A 19,843-nucleotide genomic window follows, 5' to 3' on the forward strand; every position below is an offset into this window, starting at 1 on the left:
CATATATGGGGATATGTATGGATATGTATGGATATGTATGGATATGTATGGGTATGTATGGATATGTATGGGTATGTATGGATATGTATGGGTATGTATAGGTATGTATGGATATGTATGGATATGTATGGGTATGTATGGGTATGTATAGATATGTATGGGTATGTATGGGTATGTATAGGTATGTATGGATATGTATGGATATGTATGGGTATGTATGGATATGTATGGATATGTATGGGTATGTATAGGTATGTATGGATATGTATGGGTATGTATGGATATGTATGGGTATGTATGGATATGTATGGATATGTATGGGTATGTATCTAGGCTTTATACAATATATATGTGTACATGTTGGTGATCACCAGTTTTCATCATCCCATTTTAACTGCAAACATGCACTTGAAAGAGACAGTCCACACACACACACACACACACACACACACACACACTTCACTAGGTGGAAGAAGACAGCCGTCCGAAATGTTGAGTGCCTGAGGAAGGTGAAACACACCTGGTCAGGTCTTAATTTCCCTCCATGGCTCAGAGACGCCCCTCCCCCTACCTGATGTTTAATCCAGGTTGATATATGGGAATTTTCAAGTAGAGTAGAGGACAGGAGAGGGGAGTGGGTCTGGGAAGCGTTGTATTTGGACAGCTGTGATAAACCAGCATGTGAGTTATTCCTGTGGTCGACATGAGCATTCCTACTGGATGTGTTTTGTTGTGTGTGGCTGCCCTGGCTGGTATGTGGGAGGAGAGGAAACTGGGCTTGGCTGGGCTTTATCATGGCTGGGGCCTGCAGAGAATGAGGATGCTGCAGGGGTGTTACACACTCTGTGTGTGGGGGGGTTAGTCAAAGTAGAGGGTGTGGGTTTCAGGAGGTGTTTTTAGAGTGTGTCAATGTATATGTGTGTGTGCGCTTATCTATTGCTATGCCTAACCAATGAATTAGCATGTGGATATAGCTGAAAGGGAAATTATTCTGAGTTATTCACCTCATCTGCTCATGTATTTTTTTTTATTTTTTTTTACCCATCGATAATTTTACTTGAATTTGATTATATGCAAATAAACAAAATCAAAATGTTCCCTGAGTGGTGAAAATGATCAAATCTTGGTAAAGCTGAGTGGAAAAATATTTTATTGGTTTTGAATAGAGTTCTTACAATGACAAATGTGATTTGAGGCTAAACACCTCCCCCTTGTGGCCATGTAAGTTTATTAAGACAGGTATTGTACAGTTGGTTGATGAAAACAAAAGAATGACTGATGCATCTAAATAGGATTTATAGCCCTTGATACAGTGCATTTGCAAGCGATTCAGACCCGTCACTTTTATTTGCCATCAATCCACACACAATACCCCAGAATGACAAAGCGAAACCACTTTTTCTTTTTCAGTAAATGTATTTGAAATTGAAATACCTCATATACATAAGTATTCAGACCCTCGCTGCCTATTTTTTTTTAAAAATAAAACAATTTGTATCGTAGTGCCGAGAGACGGGAGTCGGAGGCGGCGTATCAAATTACAAAGTTAACCATTTAATGAAGGACATGAACGATTGTCAACAACACACTCAAGCAGTAACTGAAAAAACAACTCGGGTACCACGCACTTAACTGTCTGCGGGCCCGTCCCCTACGCCACTGGTCAACGCCTGGTCTACTCATTCATCAGCATCTTCAAACTGACCCGCTGTAGCCTTCACCCAAACAGCAGGCCCACGGAACATCCACTGGACTGAAGGAGTGTGGTGCATGAAGGGCAGTATCCTTCCTGGGTAGAGAGAGGGCACCTGGGTGGGGTTGGGCAGCTGCAGACCTGGGCCCAGCACATCCTCTGGGTCTAGGGAAGGGGAGGGAAGGGGAGAGAAGGGAGAAAGAGGGGACGACACAGTGAGGTCCTCGCTGTGATTGCATGCATGTAATTGTACACGTGTCCTAAATTTGAAATTGGTACACATGTATATTGAACTTCGAGGAGAACTTTTCTTCCCGTAGGCAGTATGGTAGTTTACCACAAGCAATAATCTCTGCTTCCCAATCCTCCTCTTCTTCAACAGGCTGGTTCTGAGGCCTATTCTCCTCCCTCTCTTCATCTTCAGTTTCCACGTTATCCTCTACGACTTCACCATGACAGAGCCAGTGGCATGGGCCCAGCACCTCCTCTGGGTCTAGGGAAGGGGAGGGAAGGGGAGAGAAGGGAGAAAGAGGGGACGACACAGTGAGGTCCTCGCTGTAATTGCATGCATGTAATTGTACACGTGTCCTAAATTTGAAATAGGTACACATGTATATTGAACTTCGAGGATAACTTTTCTTCCCGTAGGCAGTATGGTAGTTTACCACAAGCAATAATCTCTGCTTCCCAATCCTCCTCTTCTTTAACAGGCTGGTTCTGAGGCCTATTCTCCGCCCTCTCTTCATCTTCAGTTTCCAAGTTATCGAATTCACCATGACAGAGCCAGTAGTATGTGTGGTCTTCCCATTCTCTCCTCAGTTTAGGCCACATGGTTCAGCACAGCAGTTCGGCTAAGATTTCCCCTTTGAAAAAACGCGCACACACGTTTTTCTTCATTTGGATGCAATATCACAGACTGATGTATATAATATGCAATATATAATATGCAATATCACAGACTGATATATATAATATATAATATATAATATCACCCACTGGTCGTCACATCACATGTGAGGCTACATGAGCTAGCCAAGTTCCTCGGTAAAACTACCGACACCCAAATCAAACGAAACAGCTAAGCTTGTTTAGTTCACTTTATATATTGTAGAGATTTAAAAAGGAAGAAAGCTGACTAATTTCACAACAACAGTTGTGTGAGCAGTGCTTACCCTCAACTGTCAGCTTCAGGTCAAACAAGTTGAATAAAGACGCGAGTATCTCACGAAATCGCGATACCTCGTGTCTGTCGTTTTAACCTCAGCCGTGTAATTACGTCAGCATCAACCAGCAGAGGGAGACATCACATATGAATACGAATGACTGGAGCATGAAACCAATCACATGTCATATCCGCTTGTTAAGTCTGACGTCAAAAGTGACGTTTAACTATTTCCGAGTCCAAACCAGAAATTCCCCGCACCAGAGTACCTCTGAACTACAGCGGTAGAATGACAGTTTAATCGTTTTTTAGACTCGGATCTATTCATTCAACAAGGGACACATATACATGTCAGATATACAAGGGTATATCACATATAACTCTCCATTTCAGCAGTGATGAGATGTACATTGCACCCCCCCCCCCCCCCAAAGAACAAAGTGACCCAACCTCAGACTACCACTGGAGATGGTCGGTTTGCTTCAGAGGGGTCTGAGTTAATTTGAAGAATTCACATAAGCATAATTGGTTGAAAAGGTGAAAATACCCTTGAAATTCAGTCAACACAGAAATGATAGTGGTGTAAGCCTTCATTAGTAAGAAAAAAGAAGTAGAATTAATGCTACTCAAAAGATGGGATAGCCTACTAACAGTGCACTAATGCAGGCTCTAAGTAGTATACCCTGATCTTGATGACATCAATGTTTTAATGTTTAAGGAAAGATAAATGGAATAATATCACTGTGCCTCTCACATAAAATGACAGTGGAAATAGGTGGCTGCAATGAAACAACAGTCACACACTCGTCCTTGGTCATGCCAAAGCAAATTAATTTTATTTACATGTCAAGTAGTTTGTACAACATAACTCACTGTAGGACCTACATGAGCAGAAAAAAAACATCAGTGATGATATTTTAGTGCGAGGTGACTACATCACTATCTCTGTATCTATAGACTGATGGTAACAGCCCAAGGTTGGCTATATCGAGAATCAGCAACATGACTTTTCAAGCCTCAGCTGTTTTCAAAGTTTCAGTCAGTTGTATAGGCTACCAGTCAAGGGTTATTCCAAGTAAATACAGTGGCTACGACAACTTCATTTTAAGTGTGCTATACAATTCCAGGTCACACAATCTCTAAGTTATACTTTTTTTTATTATCATAAAACTGTATAAAAGACAGCCTTTTTCTTTATTAAGTTTGATGAGTGGCACATAAATACAAATAGTAACTAGATTCTGTACAACATTTACAATGTATGAAAAAAGCTACGCCAACATGTTAGAAAGCAAATATCAAAAAAGCTCACTCACAACAGACAAAATAGAAGCATGACTAGAAGAACAAAACATCTGTGACGCCTCCTTAGATACAAAGGCACAAAACAAGGAAACACCATGAGAACATGCAAAGAAAGAAACCATACAAAACAGTCGGTCAGTACAATTTTTGTGCAACGAAGCAAAACTAGTCTTGAGAGTGACAATACAGTGTGTGTATACAGCAGTTGACTATTCGCTGCTTCTGCCCTATCGCGACACAATCATATAATATGCTGTGATGCACCTGAAGTCATGGCTAGCTATCTACGTGCATTCAACAAGATGACTGTGAGTGAACTAATGAGTGTAAGTGAATGGGTGGTATACATTCATGACATGTACAGAAAAGAGCTCTCCCATCTACTCTATGATCCCCCCCCAAATCCCTACACTCTATATATTAAGTGGTTATCGTCATAGTGTTTATAATGCCTACCATGTTGTTCGTAACAGACAGGTGTCTTAAGGGTCATTGACAGTGACAGTATAAGGAATGACTGATATTTCTATGGAATCGTGTTGACCAAGACCAGGCTATGACAGTAAATGACAGCAGACTTCAGACTTCCTCTCCTCGTTTTCACTGATCAAGAATGGGACAGCAGAACCGGTTCCTCCCATAGGCCTCTGACATATTTTCACCTATCCTGTGTTTTCAGAACAACGCACCAGCAGAGGAAGTCACTTTACCCGACTGAGATGTGCCTGTTCTGCCCTCTCTGTTTGTAAGCTCTTCACTACAAAGTCCATCGGAGCACTTCAAACAACCATCTGAACGTTAACAGCTCCAAAACATCATTTATAGCAGATCTGTATGGAAAAATAAACATTTACTTTTATACAAGTCCTCCTAACAACTCCTAACATTTTCCTCAAAATAAAGAACATTTTCCTTGCTTTTCCATAGCTATCTTCCAAGCCCTTTCTTTTAAGGGGAGGGTTAGTACAAATATGTTTTCTATGTTCACCTTGTGCTTCTACTGTACAACAACTACATGACTTAGTGCAAGGTGGTTTTATGGTGTTTTAACACATTGCCCGCGACGCATCCATAAGCTTATATTAAGTCCTCATAAACATGACGTGACACCTGTTTAAGACAGTTCATGACACTTTTGACACAACTAGCTGTATCCTTCACATCCGCATCCAGAGGGATAAACTGGGATAGCGGAACGGAAGTGAGATTCAACTCTGGGGGCGTCGCAACAGTTTAGAGTAGCTTCTTCTTTCCTTCACACTGACTTGACCAGCTCCGGACATGTTACAACCAGACACCTGCATCGTGTTTCCAAAACACTTATTCTACCCATCCTGTCTTTTCAGACCAGTTCAGATGAAGGGAAGGACATGAGGAGAGGAAGCCCGTACTAGCATATTGAGATGCACCATTGGCCCCCTGTGCCCCCTGTGCCGCCAATCACGGCCACTTCCGCTCTCCCCGATGACCAATCAGTGTGCCCACGCCGCTCTGAAAAACCTGCCTCGTTCCCTAGTGAACGTCAGGGTAGACTCTGCGATCAACAGCTCAATCAGCCATCCGTTGTGGCATGCTGCTGTGAATATAGTCACATTGCTCAGGAATAAATAACGTCATAGGTAATGGACAGTAGCCTAATACTGGAGCTATTCAAACCAAGAGGTAGTGTGTATACATAACTTAAAGTGAACATGTCAATACTACTATCCAGTTATTCCCCAGTTATGAGTTATATATATATATTTTTTTTTATGACACAATGATGATGAACCATCGGTGGAAAGACTGAGGGGCGGGGAATCTAACAACGATTGACAGGTTGCGACCTTGACTTTCTGTTGTAAACACTGTATGGCGCCTACTACGGTTTAGTTCAATCCTCAAGCCTGTAGGGAGTGCTGTGGCTCCTGCTCCTCAGTGTGTGTGTGCGTGAGTGTGTGTGTGTGTGTACGTGTGTGTGTGTGTGTGTGTACACGTGTGTGTTTAACTCTTGATCTCTAGGATGGAGGGGTTGTGGTCTAGGATGGCCAGGATGATCTTGTCCATGTACTGCCTCAACCGGAAGTTGATCTCCTCCTGCTCCTTCAGAGCATCCACCAGCTAGAGAGAGAGAGAGAGAGAGAGAGAGACATTTATGAGATATTTATGCTCTCCACTGATATCACAAATAGAAGAATCAACTATTTATAGTGGCCGAGGATCCCAATACAGTACATACAACAAACTCTTTAAAACTTTAAAACTCTCCCTAGGCACCACCAACATAGCTAGATGTTCGATCCTTGGTACTCCTCCTCCCCCTCCTGCTCACCTCATCCCGGGAGGCGTTGTCTATCTCTGCGGCCAGCGACTGGGCCTTGGTGTGGCAGGCAAACAGGTTCTTGGCCTCGTACAGACTCAGACTCAGGATCTGACCGTTCAGGTCATCATTCTGGTCCCGCAGCTTAAAGTTTTCCTGGAGAGAGAGAGAGAGAGAGAGAGAGAGAGAGGGGAGAGAAGGGGGGAGGGGAAGAGAGAAGAGAAATGGGGAGAGAGAGAGAGAGGAGAGAAGGGGGAGGGGACGATAGAAGAGAAAGGGGGGGGGGGGGGGGGAGAGAGAGAGAGAGAGAGAGAGAAAGAAATAGCCACTTAGCATTAGCATCTAGCAATACACACTGAGCATCCACACTAACACTTCCAACACAATCCTTCAATCCTGTACCAACGAACCAGAAAAGCTCAGCTTCTGTGGTCCAGGGGTGACGGACACTTACTCCTGCCTGCAGGAAAGGTGGAGGTGATGGTGACATCCACCTAAGCTAAACTAGCGACTAGCGAGTTTTTTAGCCCACCTTTTTAAGTCTCTTGACCTCGTGCTCCAGCTCGATCTCCCGGGTCTTGGCGTTGTACTCGGACAGCCCCGCCCCCGAGCCCCGCCCCTTGCTGGTCTCGAGCTTGAAGAGCTGCAGGTGCTCCAGCTCTCTCCGCAAGTCCTCTATCAACTACCAGAGAGAGAGAGGGAGGGAGGGAGAGACAGAGAGACAGAGAGACACAGAGAGAGAGAGAGAGAGAGAGAGAGAGAGAGAGAGAGAGAGAGAGAGGGAGAGAGAGAGAGAGAGAGAGGGAGAGGGTCAAGAGAGAATGAGAGCAAAAGATGGGAACATGATGAGTCTAGTCCACAGTCAGCCTATGTTTCTCGGTGTGCATGCATGTGTGTGTGTATGAGTTTGTGTGCGTGCGCGTCTTACCTCCTGCATGGCCTCCCTCTCCTTCGAGAACTCGTGTCTGTTCTGCCAAAGCTTGTCCATCATCTTCCTGTACAGGTCCATCTCATCCTTCAGACGTAGGCTGGTGTCCTCCAATTTATCTGTCATCCTCTGTTTATCCTGGAAGGGACGGGGGGGGGGGGGAGAGAGAGAGAGAGAGAAAGAGAGAGAGAGAGAGAATCATTCACTGTGTCTTATGACAAGAGAGAGATTCATGCACCTCACATGTATAGGCTAAAAACACAAATGTGAATACCAACAGTGTGTTGAGACAGTGGATGAACACACACACACACACACACACACACACACACACCTGGTCCAGTTTCTCAGTCGTGGACTTCAGTCTGCACACGTTCATCTTCATGTCGCCGCTCTCATCCTCCAGCTGTTGGATTCTACGGACCAGGAGAGGACCGGTCAGACCAGTGGAAGCCATGGTGCTACCGCTTACTGGACCACCAGTACACAGTCAGATATTTACTGTTGTTCAGTTGTGTCTAACCAGTGGTTTTGTGGTGGGTGTTCTACTCTGTGTATTTGTTAGAGACCATGCACAGCAAGTACTGCACCAGATTTAGCACATTTTCATCAGCAATACGTGGGCAGAATAAATCTAGTTCCTGTGTGTGTGTGGGTGTGTGTGTGTGTGTGTGTGTACCTGTTACTAAGCAGTTCTATCTCGTCACTCTTGTCTCTCTCCATCTTGCTGTAGGCCTCTCTGTGTCTCCTAAGCTCCTCCTCCAGAGTTTGCTCCGCCCTCGTCTCCTGGTCCTTGATCTGCTCCTCCAGCTCATGCACCCTGAAACGCACGCGCACACACACATGCACGCACAGTTATTAACCCAATTAATATTTCTCATAAAACATTGCTGTGTGCATATGTGTGGCTGTGTGCACACATGTTTGTCTTTTACCTGTGAACCAGCTGTGTGTTCTCGTGTTTAAGTTTGCACTTGAGGTCGCCGTTGACTACAGTGTCGTTCTCCAGCTCTGACACCTTCTTCTCCAGGTAGCTCACCTGAGGGAGAGAGGACCACACAGGTGAGACATGACACATGCATGTATCTCTAAGTGTGTGTGTATGTGTGTGTGTGTGTGTGTGTGTCAGGGAATCGGGTTCATAGGCACATGTAAGCAACAATGTTTACTCGTCTTTTCATAATAGTGAGAGAGAAGCATTTACCCACCTAGTACTGGACAACGCCAGTCTAGCATTGATAGCGGCAGCGTTTGCAGTGACTGGTTATCTGGAAGTGTTTACTCATCTTCCACCATTACATTCCTGGTGCACGTGTATGTGGCATTACTGTGTGTGTGTGTGTGTGTGTGTGTGTGTGTGTGTGAGAGAGTGTGAGAGAGAGTGTGTGAGTGTGTACCTTCTCAGTGATGTCCACATCACAGGAGTCGATGCTGTCTCTAAACAGGTCCTCTGTGCTCCCCTGGCTCGAGCTGAACGCACTGTGGTTGTGCTGGAACAACTGACTGTGGACGAGGAAGAGGAGGAAAACAGGAGGAAGAGAAGGATGAGCGTGAGAAGAGAGGAGGAGGGCTAGCATCATCAGCACCACTGGAAAACACACTGAGTTCAATTCCTTGTTTTAGGGATTCAATGTGGTTATTTGACCTACCGTCCGAAGGCAGTGCTGGATATCTTTCTGTTGGGGCTGAAAAACAAAGAGAAGAAACCACATGAATTGAGGACAAGTTTCAGTTTTTTGGAAGTAATTTGTTTCCGTGTTGGGCATTCCCACTTGTATTTTTCTTTTTTATTGATAGAGGCAGTATAGATTATGACAGGAAGGATGGGTGAGAGAGAGAAGGATGGGTGAGAGACAGAAGGGATGACAGGAAGGACAGGGAACCCTGCGGTTACATGGTCAACGCTTAACCCACTACGCCACCTAAGCTCCCCTAGTTGAGGACAAGTTGAGGGCGGTTAGGAGAGGTAGAGAGATGGAAGGAAGGAGTGGGGGGGGGGGTTAAGGAGAGCAGGAATGGACACACGGGGAGGAGGAGGAAGGGTTCAACAAGGTCAAGGACACAGACCAAGACAAGGGTCGGGTTGGGGTTGGAGAAACACGCCTGAAGTCTTTACCTGCTCATCTCATATCTGATCATTGGAAACAATCAATCAAACTTGATATGATCATTTGAAACAATCCATTTCTGTTTCCCCAACAGGGAGGGAGTCTGGGAGAGCGGTAGGACAACAGGGAGGGAGTCTGGGAGAGCGGTAGGACAATAGGGAGGGAGTCTGGGAGAGCGGTAGGACAACAGGGAGGGAGTCTGGGAGAGCGGTAGGACAACAGGGAGGGAGTCTGGGAGAGCGGTAGGACAACAGGGAGGGAGTCTGGGAGAGCGGTAGGACAACAGGGAGGGAGTCTGGGAGAGCGGTAGGACAACAGGGAGGGAGTCTGAGAGCGGTAGGACAACAGGGAGGGAGTCTGGGAGAGCGGTAGGACAACAGGGAGGGAGTCTGGGAGAGCGGTAGGACAACAGGGAGGGAGTCTGGGAGAGCGGTAGGACAACAGGGAGGGAGTCTGGGAGAGCGGTAGGACAACAGGGAGGGAGTCTGGGAGAGCGGTAGGACAACAGGGAGGGAGTCTGGGAGAGCGGTAGGACAATAGTACGGCTTAGGTAGGGTCTATACAGAGAAGCAGGGCAGGGACTAGGTCTGGGCTAAGGGGACCAGCTGGGGCCTGCGTCTGGGCAGGGTAGAACAGAGGGGTCATGGCTGGGGCAGAAGGGGATAACAGTAGTAGTAAGAGAAGGGTGTGTGTGTGTGCGTGTGTGTGTGGGGGGGGGGGGGGTGGGATAGTTGAAATATAGACTACTGTTGGATAGTTAGTCGAAAAGAAAGAAAAAAATCATCATCATCATCATTACATCGACAACAATGTAGTTCAATCAGTTCAATCGCGCCACCCAATGTGTGTGTGTGTGTGTGTGTGTGTGTGTGTGTGTGAGATAAGGTCAGGGTGGGGCTCAGAGGCAGTGGTTACGTCATGGGATAAGTGAGATAATCAGAGAAAGGCGGTGGCAGGGAGATCCGTGTTATAAATAGAACACCTGTCCTGCCCTCCTGGCTAATTATAGCAGGGCTGTTAGTGTGTCCTGGTTTTGCGTAACACACACCACTCACTTAAACTTCTTACTGGGTTACATCATACATTACACTCAGGTCTCAGGTGCCACAAGGTGTGACAGTGCGTGTGCGTGTGCGTGTGTGTGTGTGTGTGTGTGTGTGTGTGTTTGTGTGTTTGTGTGTAACGTATAGCTTTGACTAACTATCAAACAGCCTTCAATGATGGTAAATTCCATCTGTATCTCTCCAAATGCAGTCTGGGTAATCTACATTAGCAAACCACAGAAATCTCTCATTCTCCTTCAAAAACACTCCCAGGCCTCTCCCTAATCAGACAGGCGAGCGCGCGCACACACACACACACACACACACACACACACACACACACACACACACACACACACACACACACACACACACACACACCTAAACTTTAACCAGCCCCCAGCCTGATTGGGATACAGTTGCTATGGCAACCATTGGCCTTAATGAGCCTCTTCCCCTGATAAGGGTTGGGAGACTGGTAATAAGAGGCAGAGAGGGATTTGTGAAATAAATCCTGTATTAAGAAGAGGCAAAGGAAGATGAGGGAGAGAGAGTGTGTGTGTGTGTGAGAGAGAGAGAGAGAGAGAGAGAGAGAGAGAGTGTGTGTGTGTGTGTCACAAGCGCCAATATTGCAGCTCTCTCCTGCCAGTGAGAAGTAATCTGTTCTTTAATATGACATGACATCTAATACACTAGCAAGAGCTTACTTCATAGGACAATGTCTGTCTGCTCCACACACACACACACACACACACACACACACACACACACACACACACACACACACACACACATACACACACAACTGAATACGTTTTCCATTTTCTCCCCTTTCATAGTCGTCCCTTCTCCTAGTCCTCTCCTGTGATACCTGGTGGCTTTGAAATCTGTGAGTGCGTGAAATCTGTGTGTGCGTGTGTGTGTGTGTGTGTGTGTGTTACCTGTTGGCTTTGAGGTTCTTGAGCCGGGCCTCCAGGTCGTTGAGCAGGTTGACCTTCTTGCAGCACTGAGAGCAGTAGATGTCCAGCAGCTCACTGTTGTACAGGTGGCGGATCTTCTGAGGGGTCTGGCCCGCACTGCACACACACACACACACACACACACACACACACACACACACACACACACACACACACACACACACACACACACAAACATGAGCTACACAAATCTCTCACTGGCTCATTAGGGGCAAAATGTATTTTCTCTTTATGAGTCTACCTCAGCAGACATTATGACACAGGGTTTCTGGCATCTGATGTGCTCACTGGAAGTTTGGACACAGTAACACAGACAGGTTCATATCATCTGAACTGAGCAAACTTCAAATGACAGAGGAACCGTAGCCATTGGCAGGCTTACTGTGTGTGTGTGTGTGTGTGTGTGTGTGTGTGTGTGTGTGTGTGTGTGGCCAGTCAGGTGATTCACCTAGAAGGGAGGGAGGAGCCCAGGTCGGAGAAGCCGTTGGTGCGTGCGTCGTCGTCAGGACAGGGGCTGCTGGGGGTGAAGTCCACGTCCTCCCCCTCTCCGTAGTCCTCGAACTGCTCCTCGCCGGAGATGACGGACGCAGAGGCCGAGCCCATCAGCTGGCCAGAGCTGCAGCCAATCAGAAACCAGAGACAGAAAAAACTGTCAGGGCCACAGCCAATGAAGAAACAGGGGCAGAGCTATAGACATAGGCTGTCGAAAGAGTTTTTCTACAAGTATGACGCCAATGAAGGGGTCGATTATACCAACGGGGCATGTTGCCAGGGAACCGTTAACTTCTGTTAACCGTTGTTAATCCTCAACAAAAATCAATATTGACTCAAATCAGAGCTGTATCGTAGCTACTTCCGCTGTCCGCAATCACACAAGACACAGAATTCACAGAACATAAAGCATAAAAATCTATAAAAATCCATATAGAACAAGTAACACTGACTTGTTGCCGGACAGAAAGAGTCCTCCTAGCCCGTCCTCCTTCTCGTCGCCCCGCCCCCCGTCCGACATGTCCGACCCGGCCCCGCTCTCGGCCGCGCTGTCCATGTCACACTCCGCCTCCCGGAAGCGGCTGCAGTCTGGGTAGGGCCGCGTGCACATGATGATGGGAGGGCCCAGTCTGGCCTCCCCGTTCTGTCAACACAGAGAGAGAGAGAGAGAGAGAGAGAGAGAGAGAGAGAGAGAGAGAGAGAGAGAGAGAGAGAGAGAGAGAGAGAGAGAGAGAGAGAGAAGAGGAGAGAGAGAGAGAGAGAGAGAGAGGAGAGAGACGGAGAGGAGAGATAGGAGAGAGGAGAGAGACAGACAGAGAGAGAGAGACAGAGAGACAGAGAGAGAGAGAGAGATAGAGAGACAGAGAGAGAGATAGAGAGAGGCAGGCAAGAGAGAGAGAGAGAGAGAGAGAGAGAGAGAGACGAGAGAGAGAGAGAGAGATGACCCGTTAGTCCACTGTGACCGTTAATCAGACCCAACATGATTACGATCAATCTTCCAACCCAAAATGAGTTGCTGGTGACACACCCTTCACATCTCCTTTAACGGCACACAAGACTACCTTTAAACCCACACAAGACTACCTTTAAACCCACACAAGACTACCTTTAAACCCACACAAGACTACCTTTAAACCCACACAAGACTACTTTAAACCCACACAAGTCTACCTTTAAACCCACACAAGACTACCTTTAAACCACACAAGACTACCTTTAAACCCACAAGACTACCTTTAAACCCACAAGAATACCTTTAAACCCACACAAGACTACCTTTAAACCCACAAGACTACCTTAAACCCACACAAGACTACCTTTAACCCACAAGACTACCTTTAAACCACACAAGACTACCTTTAAACCCACAAGACTACTTTTAAAACCACACAAGACTACCTTTAAACCCACAAGACTACCTTTAAACCCACACAAGACTACCTTTAAACCCGCAAGACTACCTTTAAACCCACAAGACTACCTTTAAACCCACAAGACTACCTTTAAACCCACATGGAACTTCTCAAAGGACCTTGATCCTTCATCTTAGATAACGACAGATAGAACAGACCAGGTCTGGTGAGAGACTGAGGGTCTTTCCTGACCTGACCAGCTATCTTAGTGGGTGGGCTGCCTCCCCTGAGGGTTGGGGTTGTGAAAAGAATAGAAGGGTCAGTTTTCTAAAGCCATTGTATTCTTTGGAGGGGGGAGGGGTTAAAAAGAGAGGAGGGCATAGAGTAAAGGTCTAGGGTCACCAGTACTGAAGACAATCTTTTCCTCTCAGTGGTCTGTCTGTCTGTCTGGCCCTCTACCAGCTCCCTTTCTCCCTGCATCCTCCTCAGTCTCACATTCTACCACCTCCTCCTCCTTCCCTGTCTGTCGTCTCTGTTCTGTTAGCAGTACAAAATATGTACCCCCCCCTCTCTCTCTCTCTCTTCATCCTCTTTTTCTCTAGCAGCTTCATTAAATGTGTAATTTACCGTTGAACATTACTCTTCTCAGACACCTGTCTGAGAAAGTAATGAAAGTAATACAGCATCACTCACACACACACACACACACACACACACACACACACACACACACACACACACTGTACGCAGCTGTGAGGGACTCGAGGGGATTTATGTGTAGTTGCTCTGCGTAGTGATCATGCTTTCTGGCTGGCGTCAGAGTCACTCGGGCATAGACAAACCTGATTGGAGAGTCAGAGACGACTCTACAAACACAAACAAGGCACTGCTCACCCCCCCGCCCCATCCGTCCAGCCCAGCCCATCCATACCCACATCTATCTAACACACATATACATCACTCTATTACCAACCCATGACAGTACAACACTGTATTCATATAGCCTATTGTAGAAATGGACCCACTCCCAATTCATTTGTCAGCACCATGATCTACAGACTGAGCCACAGAGGACCATATCCATAATTCTCTCTCTTCCTGTTTCTGTCTCTCTCTACCTGTCTCCTTCTACCTCCCTCTCTATCCCCTCTCTCTCTCTACCTGTCTCCTTCTACCTCCCTCTCTATCCCCTCTCTCTCTCTACCTGTCTCCTTCTACCTCCCTCTCTATCCCCTCTCTCTCTCTACCTGTCTCCTTCTACCTCCCTCTCTATCCCCTCTCTCTCTCTACCTGTCTCCTTCTACCTCCCTCTCTATCCCCTCTCTCTCTCTCTCTCTCTCTCTCTCTCTCTGTCTGCCTCTCTACCCCAACTCCTAGCCTATAGGCCATGAGGCTATATCTTCCATCTGTCTCCAAATACACCACCATTTCTACCTTTCCCTTATCCCTCTCATTTTCTGTGTTCAACACTTTTTTTCTTAATAAGGAGAAGGTGATCTGGCACATGCAATGGCAGCAAAGTGAGCATAATTGACCCCCCTCCTACTCCCCCTGCCCCCCCTGCTCTATGCCTCTCTCTCACTTTCTCCCCCTCGCTCTCTCTCTCTCCTATTTTCCACCCCCCTCCCACTGTCCTTGTCCACATTAACACCTTTTACGAGGGCCTGCAGTGAATCTGAGATAAGAGAGGTGAAACAACTACCTCAGCCTCATTCACACCTCAGTGAGCAGAGAGAAAGAGAGAGGGAGAGAAGGACAGAGAGGGAGGGAAGGAAGGAGAGAGAGGGAGGGAGGGAAGGAGAGAGAGAGGGGGAGGGAGGGAAGGAGAGAGAGAGGGAGGGAAGGAGAGAGAGAGGGGGAGGGAGGGAAGGAGAGAGAGAGGGGGAGGGAGGGAAGGAGAGAGAGAGGGAGGGAAGGAAGGAAGGAGAGAGAGAGGGAGGGAGGGAGGGAAGGAAGGAGAGAGAGAGAGGGAGGGAAGAAGAGAGAGGGCGAGAGAGATGCACATGCACGCACATGCACGCACACGCAAAAACACACACAAACACACACAAACACACTTCACCCCAAAATCACTACAGCTTAGCCACTGTCTCAATGGTGCAATGTTCCTCAGAGGAGGAAGGCCCTGTAGAGAAGAGCAGGGTCAACCTGTCTCTGTGTTTTCACCCAGTGTCCTTCCGTGTTACTGCACCAGGTCAGACACGGTGGCCTGTAGCAATATTCACCATAATCATGCATCAACCCATCACATCTATGAGTGGGGAGGCGGCTTATTATACAGTGCACGCCCACTGAATTACATTTAGTGGCTGTGTTCAAGTTATTGCAGGAATGATCAAAATCATTATATGGAGTGAGAGGTGGCAATATAGGGTAGAGACAGTGATGTAGGGTAGAGACAGTGATGTAGGGTAGAGACAGTGATGTAGGTAGAGACAGTGATGTAGGTAGAGACAGTGATGTATGAATGAATGAATGGTCTTTATTGTCATTGATATAGTACAGGTACCATACAACGACATTTGGGAGGGGGGCTCCCCTGGTGCTAGGAAAAAAAACTAAAAACAAGAAGGGAAAAGAGCTGGTTTACATAAATAAAGGCTATGTACACTATCCACTATACTATACAAATAAAACACTGTGCTGTACTCTATGCTATGCTATACCTATTCTAACATTTCCTATCTCTGAACCTTATGTACCCGAGGGTTGTCATATTGCACATAGTGTTATTGCACATTCATTTAAAGTGTCGCAGTTTGCAGGTTTGATAGTGATGCAGGGTAGAGACAGTGATGTTGGTAGAGACAGTGATGTTGGTAGAGACAGTGATGTAGGTAGAGACAGTGATGTAGGTAGAGACAGTGATGTAGGTAGAGACAGTGATGTAGGTAGAGACAGTGATGTTGGTAGAGACAGTGATGTAGGTAGAGACAGTGATGTAGGTAGAGACAGTGATGTAGGTAGAGACAGTGATGTAGGTAGAGACAGTGATGTTGGTAGAGACAGTGATGTAGGTAGAGACAGTGATGTAGGGTAGAGATGAATGAATGAATGAATGGTCTTTATTGTCATTGATATAGTACAGGTACCATACAACGAAATTTGGGAGGGGGGGCTCCCCTGGTGCTAGGAAAAAAAACTAAAAACAAGAAGGGAAAAGAGCTGGTTTACATAAATAAAGGCTATGTACACTATCCACTATACTATACAAATAAAACACTGTGCTGTACTCTATGCTATGCTATACCTATTCTAACATTTCCTATCTCTGAACCTTATGTACCCGAGGGTTGTCATATTGCACATTCATTTAAAGTGTCGCAGTTTGCAGGTTTGATAGTGATGTAGGGTAGAGACAGTGATATAGGTAGAGATAGTGATGTAGGTAGAGACAGTGATGTAGGTAGAGACAGTGATGTAGGTAGAGACAGTGATGTAGGTAGTAAGGCTGGTGTAGGTTAGAGAGAGTGAGGGGGGGGGTCAGGGGTAAAGAGGGAGGTCTAGTAAGGCTGGTGTAGGTTAGAGAGAGTGAGGGGGGGGTCAGGGGTAAAGAGGGAGGTCTAGTAAGGGGAGGGGCCTCGATGTCTGCTGCTCTGAGCAGCAGTGTAAATAATGCATGTGTGTGTCTGGCCTTGCCAGACTGTACCACCACAGGAACACACACACGCACCCTGACACACACACACACACACACACACACACACACACACACACACACACACACACACACACACACACACACACACACACACACACACACACACACACACACACACACACACACACACACACACACACACACACACACACACACACACACACACACACACACACACACACACACACACACACACACACACACACACACACACACACACACACACACACACACACACACACACACACACACACACGCCAGAGAAGTGAGAGTCTGGTCAAGTCAGGGCTTAAGAGGGGCATGCTGTCACATTAAAAGACCATCACAGTCAGTGTAACATCAGTCACGTCCTCCAGAACGTACATGACATTTACGCTGAGTTAGCTCTTTCCTTCTGGAAACGTGTTCTCTGCACATCAGACTACCAGCTGTGACACCCTCTGTGCCCCACCGCAACTCAAAACACATGCTGTTGTCAGAGCCCTCTGTGTGTATGTGCAGTCTGCATTTGTGTGTGTGTGTCTGTGTGTGTGTTTTGTCTGCGTGTGCATAATTGTGTGTGTGTGTGTGCATAATTATGAGTGTGTGTATGATGTGTGAATATGTGTGTGTGTGTGTGTCTGTCGACAGTGTGTGGTTCCAACTTCCATCTCATATTGAAGTCTCTCCTTGTCTTTGTCTCAGGGTGAGTCAACATTCCCATGCAGGATGCGTCCCTTATGGGAAAGCTTTTATTCACAGCTCTGAATTATAGACAGGCTGGTGTGTGGGAGGAGGAGGGGACAGGACTAGGAAGGACAGAGGCGGTCGCTGTGTGTGTGAGTGTGTATGAGTATTAAGTTCATGCTGGTGTTGTTTGCGTGAGAGTGTGTCTGTTTTTTCCTCCATAGATCCCCCCCCCTCCCCCATCACCAGTGTAGGGAGCCCACTGGCAGAGAGTCTAGGCCAATCCCACGATTCACTCCATCTGGATCAGGAGAACCAGGTTAACACACCATGTCGTCGGCTACATCCCCTAGAGAACACCCTATATGGGTCATACAGTAAGGCACTGGCTTCCCTTCCTGGTGAGGTTGGACACGCACGCGCACACGCACACACACACACACACACACACACACACACACACACACACACACACACACACAGACAGAGAGAAACACACACAGAAACAGAAACACACACACACACACACACACACACACACACACACACACACACACACCAAGAGATCAATAACCTCAGCACGAAACAATGAAAACAAAACACTGTCACACTAAAACACTACCAGTTCAGTGCTCTCTGGTATTACTTTGCTAGCGCTAGCCTAATATATTGTTTTACGACCCGACGAGTACACAGAGCTTAGACGGTACGCCGGTTAAAGTTTAACCAGCCAGGCGGGTCACAGTGATTCAGTGAGACACACTACAGCTAGAGACAAAAGCACAGCAGGACACAGGGGGTGAGAGACAGAAAGAGAGAGGGGGGGACAGGGGAGGAATAGCAATAGACTCCTTGGCTATTGTCATCGATGACCTTCCACTGAGGGGAGTCTTATTAATATCAGGTTTAGCACACACTAACCACACACACACACACACACACACACACACACACACACACACACACACACACACACACACACACACACACACACACACACACACACACACACACACACACAGCAACCATGTCAACCAAACCCCTACCCAATCCCCCCCCATAAACAGAGTAAACGACTGGCCCAAACCTTCCCTTCTCTCTGTACCCGCACCCCCCTCCAACCGGACCCCCACCCCCACGCTTGTTTTCAGCTGTATTCAAACCAGCCCCCCCTCAAGCTGACAGAGCCAAAGACAGACGCCCCACCCCTCACCACCAACAGACCTCACCCCAAAAGTCCCATTCCCACAGACAAGTATGTCTGTCTGCTGCCCCACACACACACACACACACACACACAGAGAGAGAGATAGTGAGATACTGTATATACTTTTGGGCAGGTTAGACTGTTGTGTGTGTGTGTGTGTGTGTGTGTGTGTGTGTGTGTGTTGCCCTGTCTGTCCCACTCAGTGTCCCCGTCCCCCCCACCTGGACTACAATAACTCGATTAGCCTCTCCCTACAGCCGGGCCGATTGTCTGCTAATCCATTAGAAGCTAAAGAGGTCACTCTATTCACATGCTAAGTTGTGTGTGTGTGTGTGTGTGTGTGTGAGGAGAGAGAGAGAGAGAGAGAGAGAGAGAGAGAGAGAGAGAGAGAGAGAGAGAGAGAGAGAGAGAGAGAGAGAGAGAGAGAGAGAGAGAGAGAGCAAGGGGAGTGTATAATCATGTGTGTCGCAGAGAGCAGGAGCCTAAAAGGTTGCCATTGGGGGTCATAGTAGCAGACAGACACAGACAGACACTGACAGACAGACAGACAGACACACACACACACCTTATGTGAATGAGAACACACAGTAATGCATCTACAGTTGTATCTAAAAGTCCTCTAGTCATCACCTGGCTACTGTCACTGTGGTTTCGAATGAAAGTTCACTTCCAATGTCCCCATGGACGGCTAAACACAAGAGACATGGAGCACAGATAGACCCAGACACACACAGACACACACACACACACACACACACACACACACACACACACACACACACACACACCTCCAAGAGGGAGAACAGAGACACGAGGTGTAAAAGATTGAATTAAGACAGAAATGTGCTACTGGAGAGGGGGGAAGTCCAGAGCAGTCAGTTGGAGTACAGTGTTGGAACAATGGACATGGCTGGCTGCGGCAGCATTCCCCCTCTCTCTCTCTGCCA

The 19,843-nt window shown here is 47.0% G+C and overlaps 1 protein-coding gene across 2 annotated transcripts in view; it reads right to left on the bottom strand.

Moving 5' to 3' along the window:
* Positions 1–4,886: 4,886 nt before the first annotated feature.
* Positions 4,887–19,843, bottom strand: part of rab11fip4a (RAB11 family interacting protein 4 (class II) a) — a gene marked incomplete at its 5' end in the record, with an annotated part of 44,340 nt that continues 29,383 nt past the window's right edge. The window contains 12 exons of one of the 2 annotated variants that reach the window (XM_080524262.1): positions 4,887–6,260; positions 6,472–6,615; positions 6,992–7,141; positions 7,388–7,525; positions 7,722–7,803; positions 8,067–8,207; positions 8,323–8,426; positions 8,785–8,890; positions 9,037–9,072; positions 11,480–11,614; positions 11,967–12,134; positions 12,463–12,650. In XM_080524262.1, coding sequence (XP_080380388.1) covers positions 6,144–6,260; positions 6,472–6,615; positions 6,992–7,141; positions 7,388–7,525; positions 7,722–7,803; positions 8,067–8,207; positions 8,323–8,426; positions 8,785–8,890; positions 9,037–9,072; positions 11,480–11,614; positions 11,967–12,134; positions 12,463–12,650 — 1,509 coding nt within the window. In that variant the 3' untranslated portion in view covers positions 4,887–6,143. Of the gene's footprint in view, positions 6,261–6,471; positions 6,616–6,991; positions 7,142–7,387; positions 7,526–7,721; positions 7,804–8,066; positions 8,208–8,322; positions 8,427–8,784; positions 8,891–9,036; positions 9,073–11,479; positions 11,615–11,966; positions 12,135–12,462; positions 12,654–19,843 lie in introns of both variants that reach the window. The other variant, XM_080524261.1, reaches the window with a different exon arrangement.

This window comes from Nansenia antarctica, assembly GCF_963989245.1.
Source record: "Nansenia antarctica genome assembly, chromosome: 2".
Classification (NCBI taxonomy): domain Eukaryota; kingdom Metazoa; phylum Chordata; class Actinopteri; order Argentiniformes; family Microstomatidae; genus Nansenia; species Nansenia antarctica.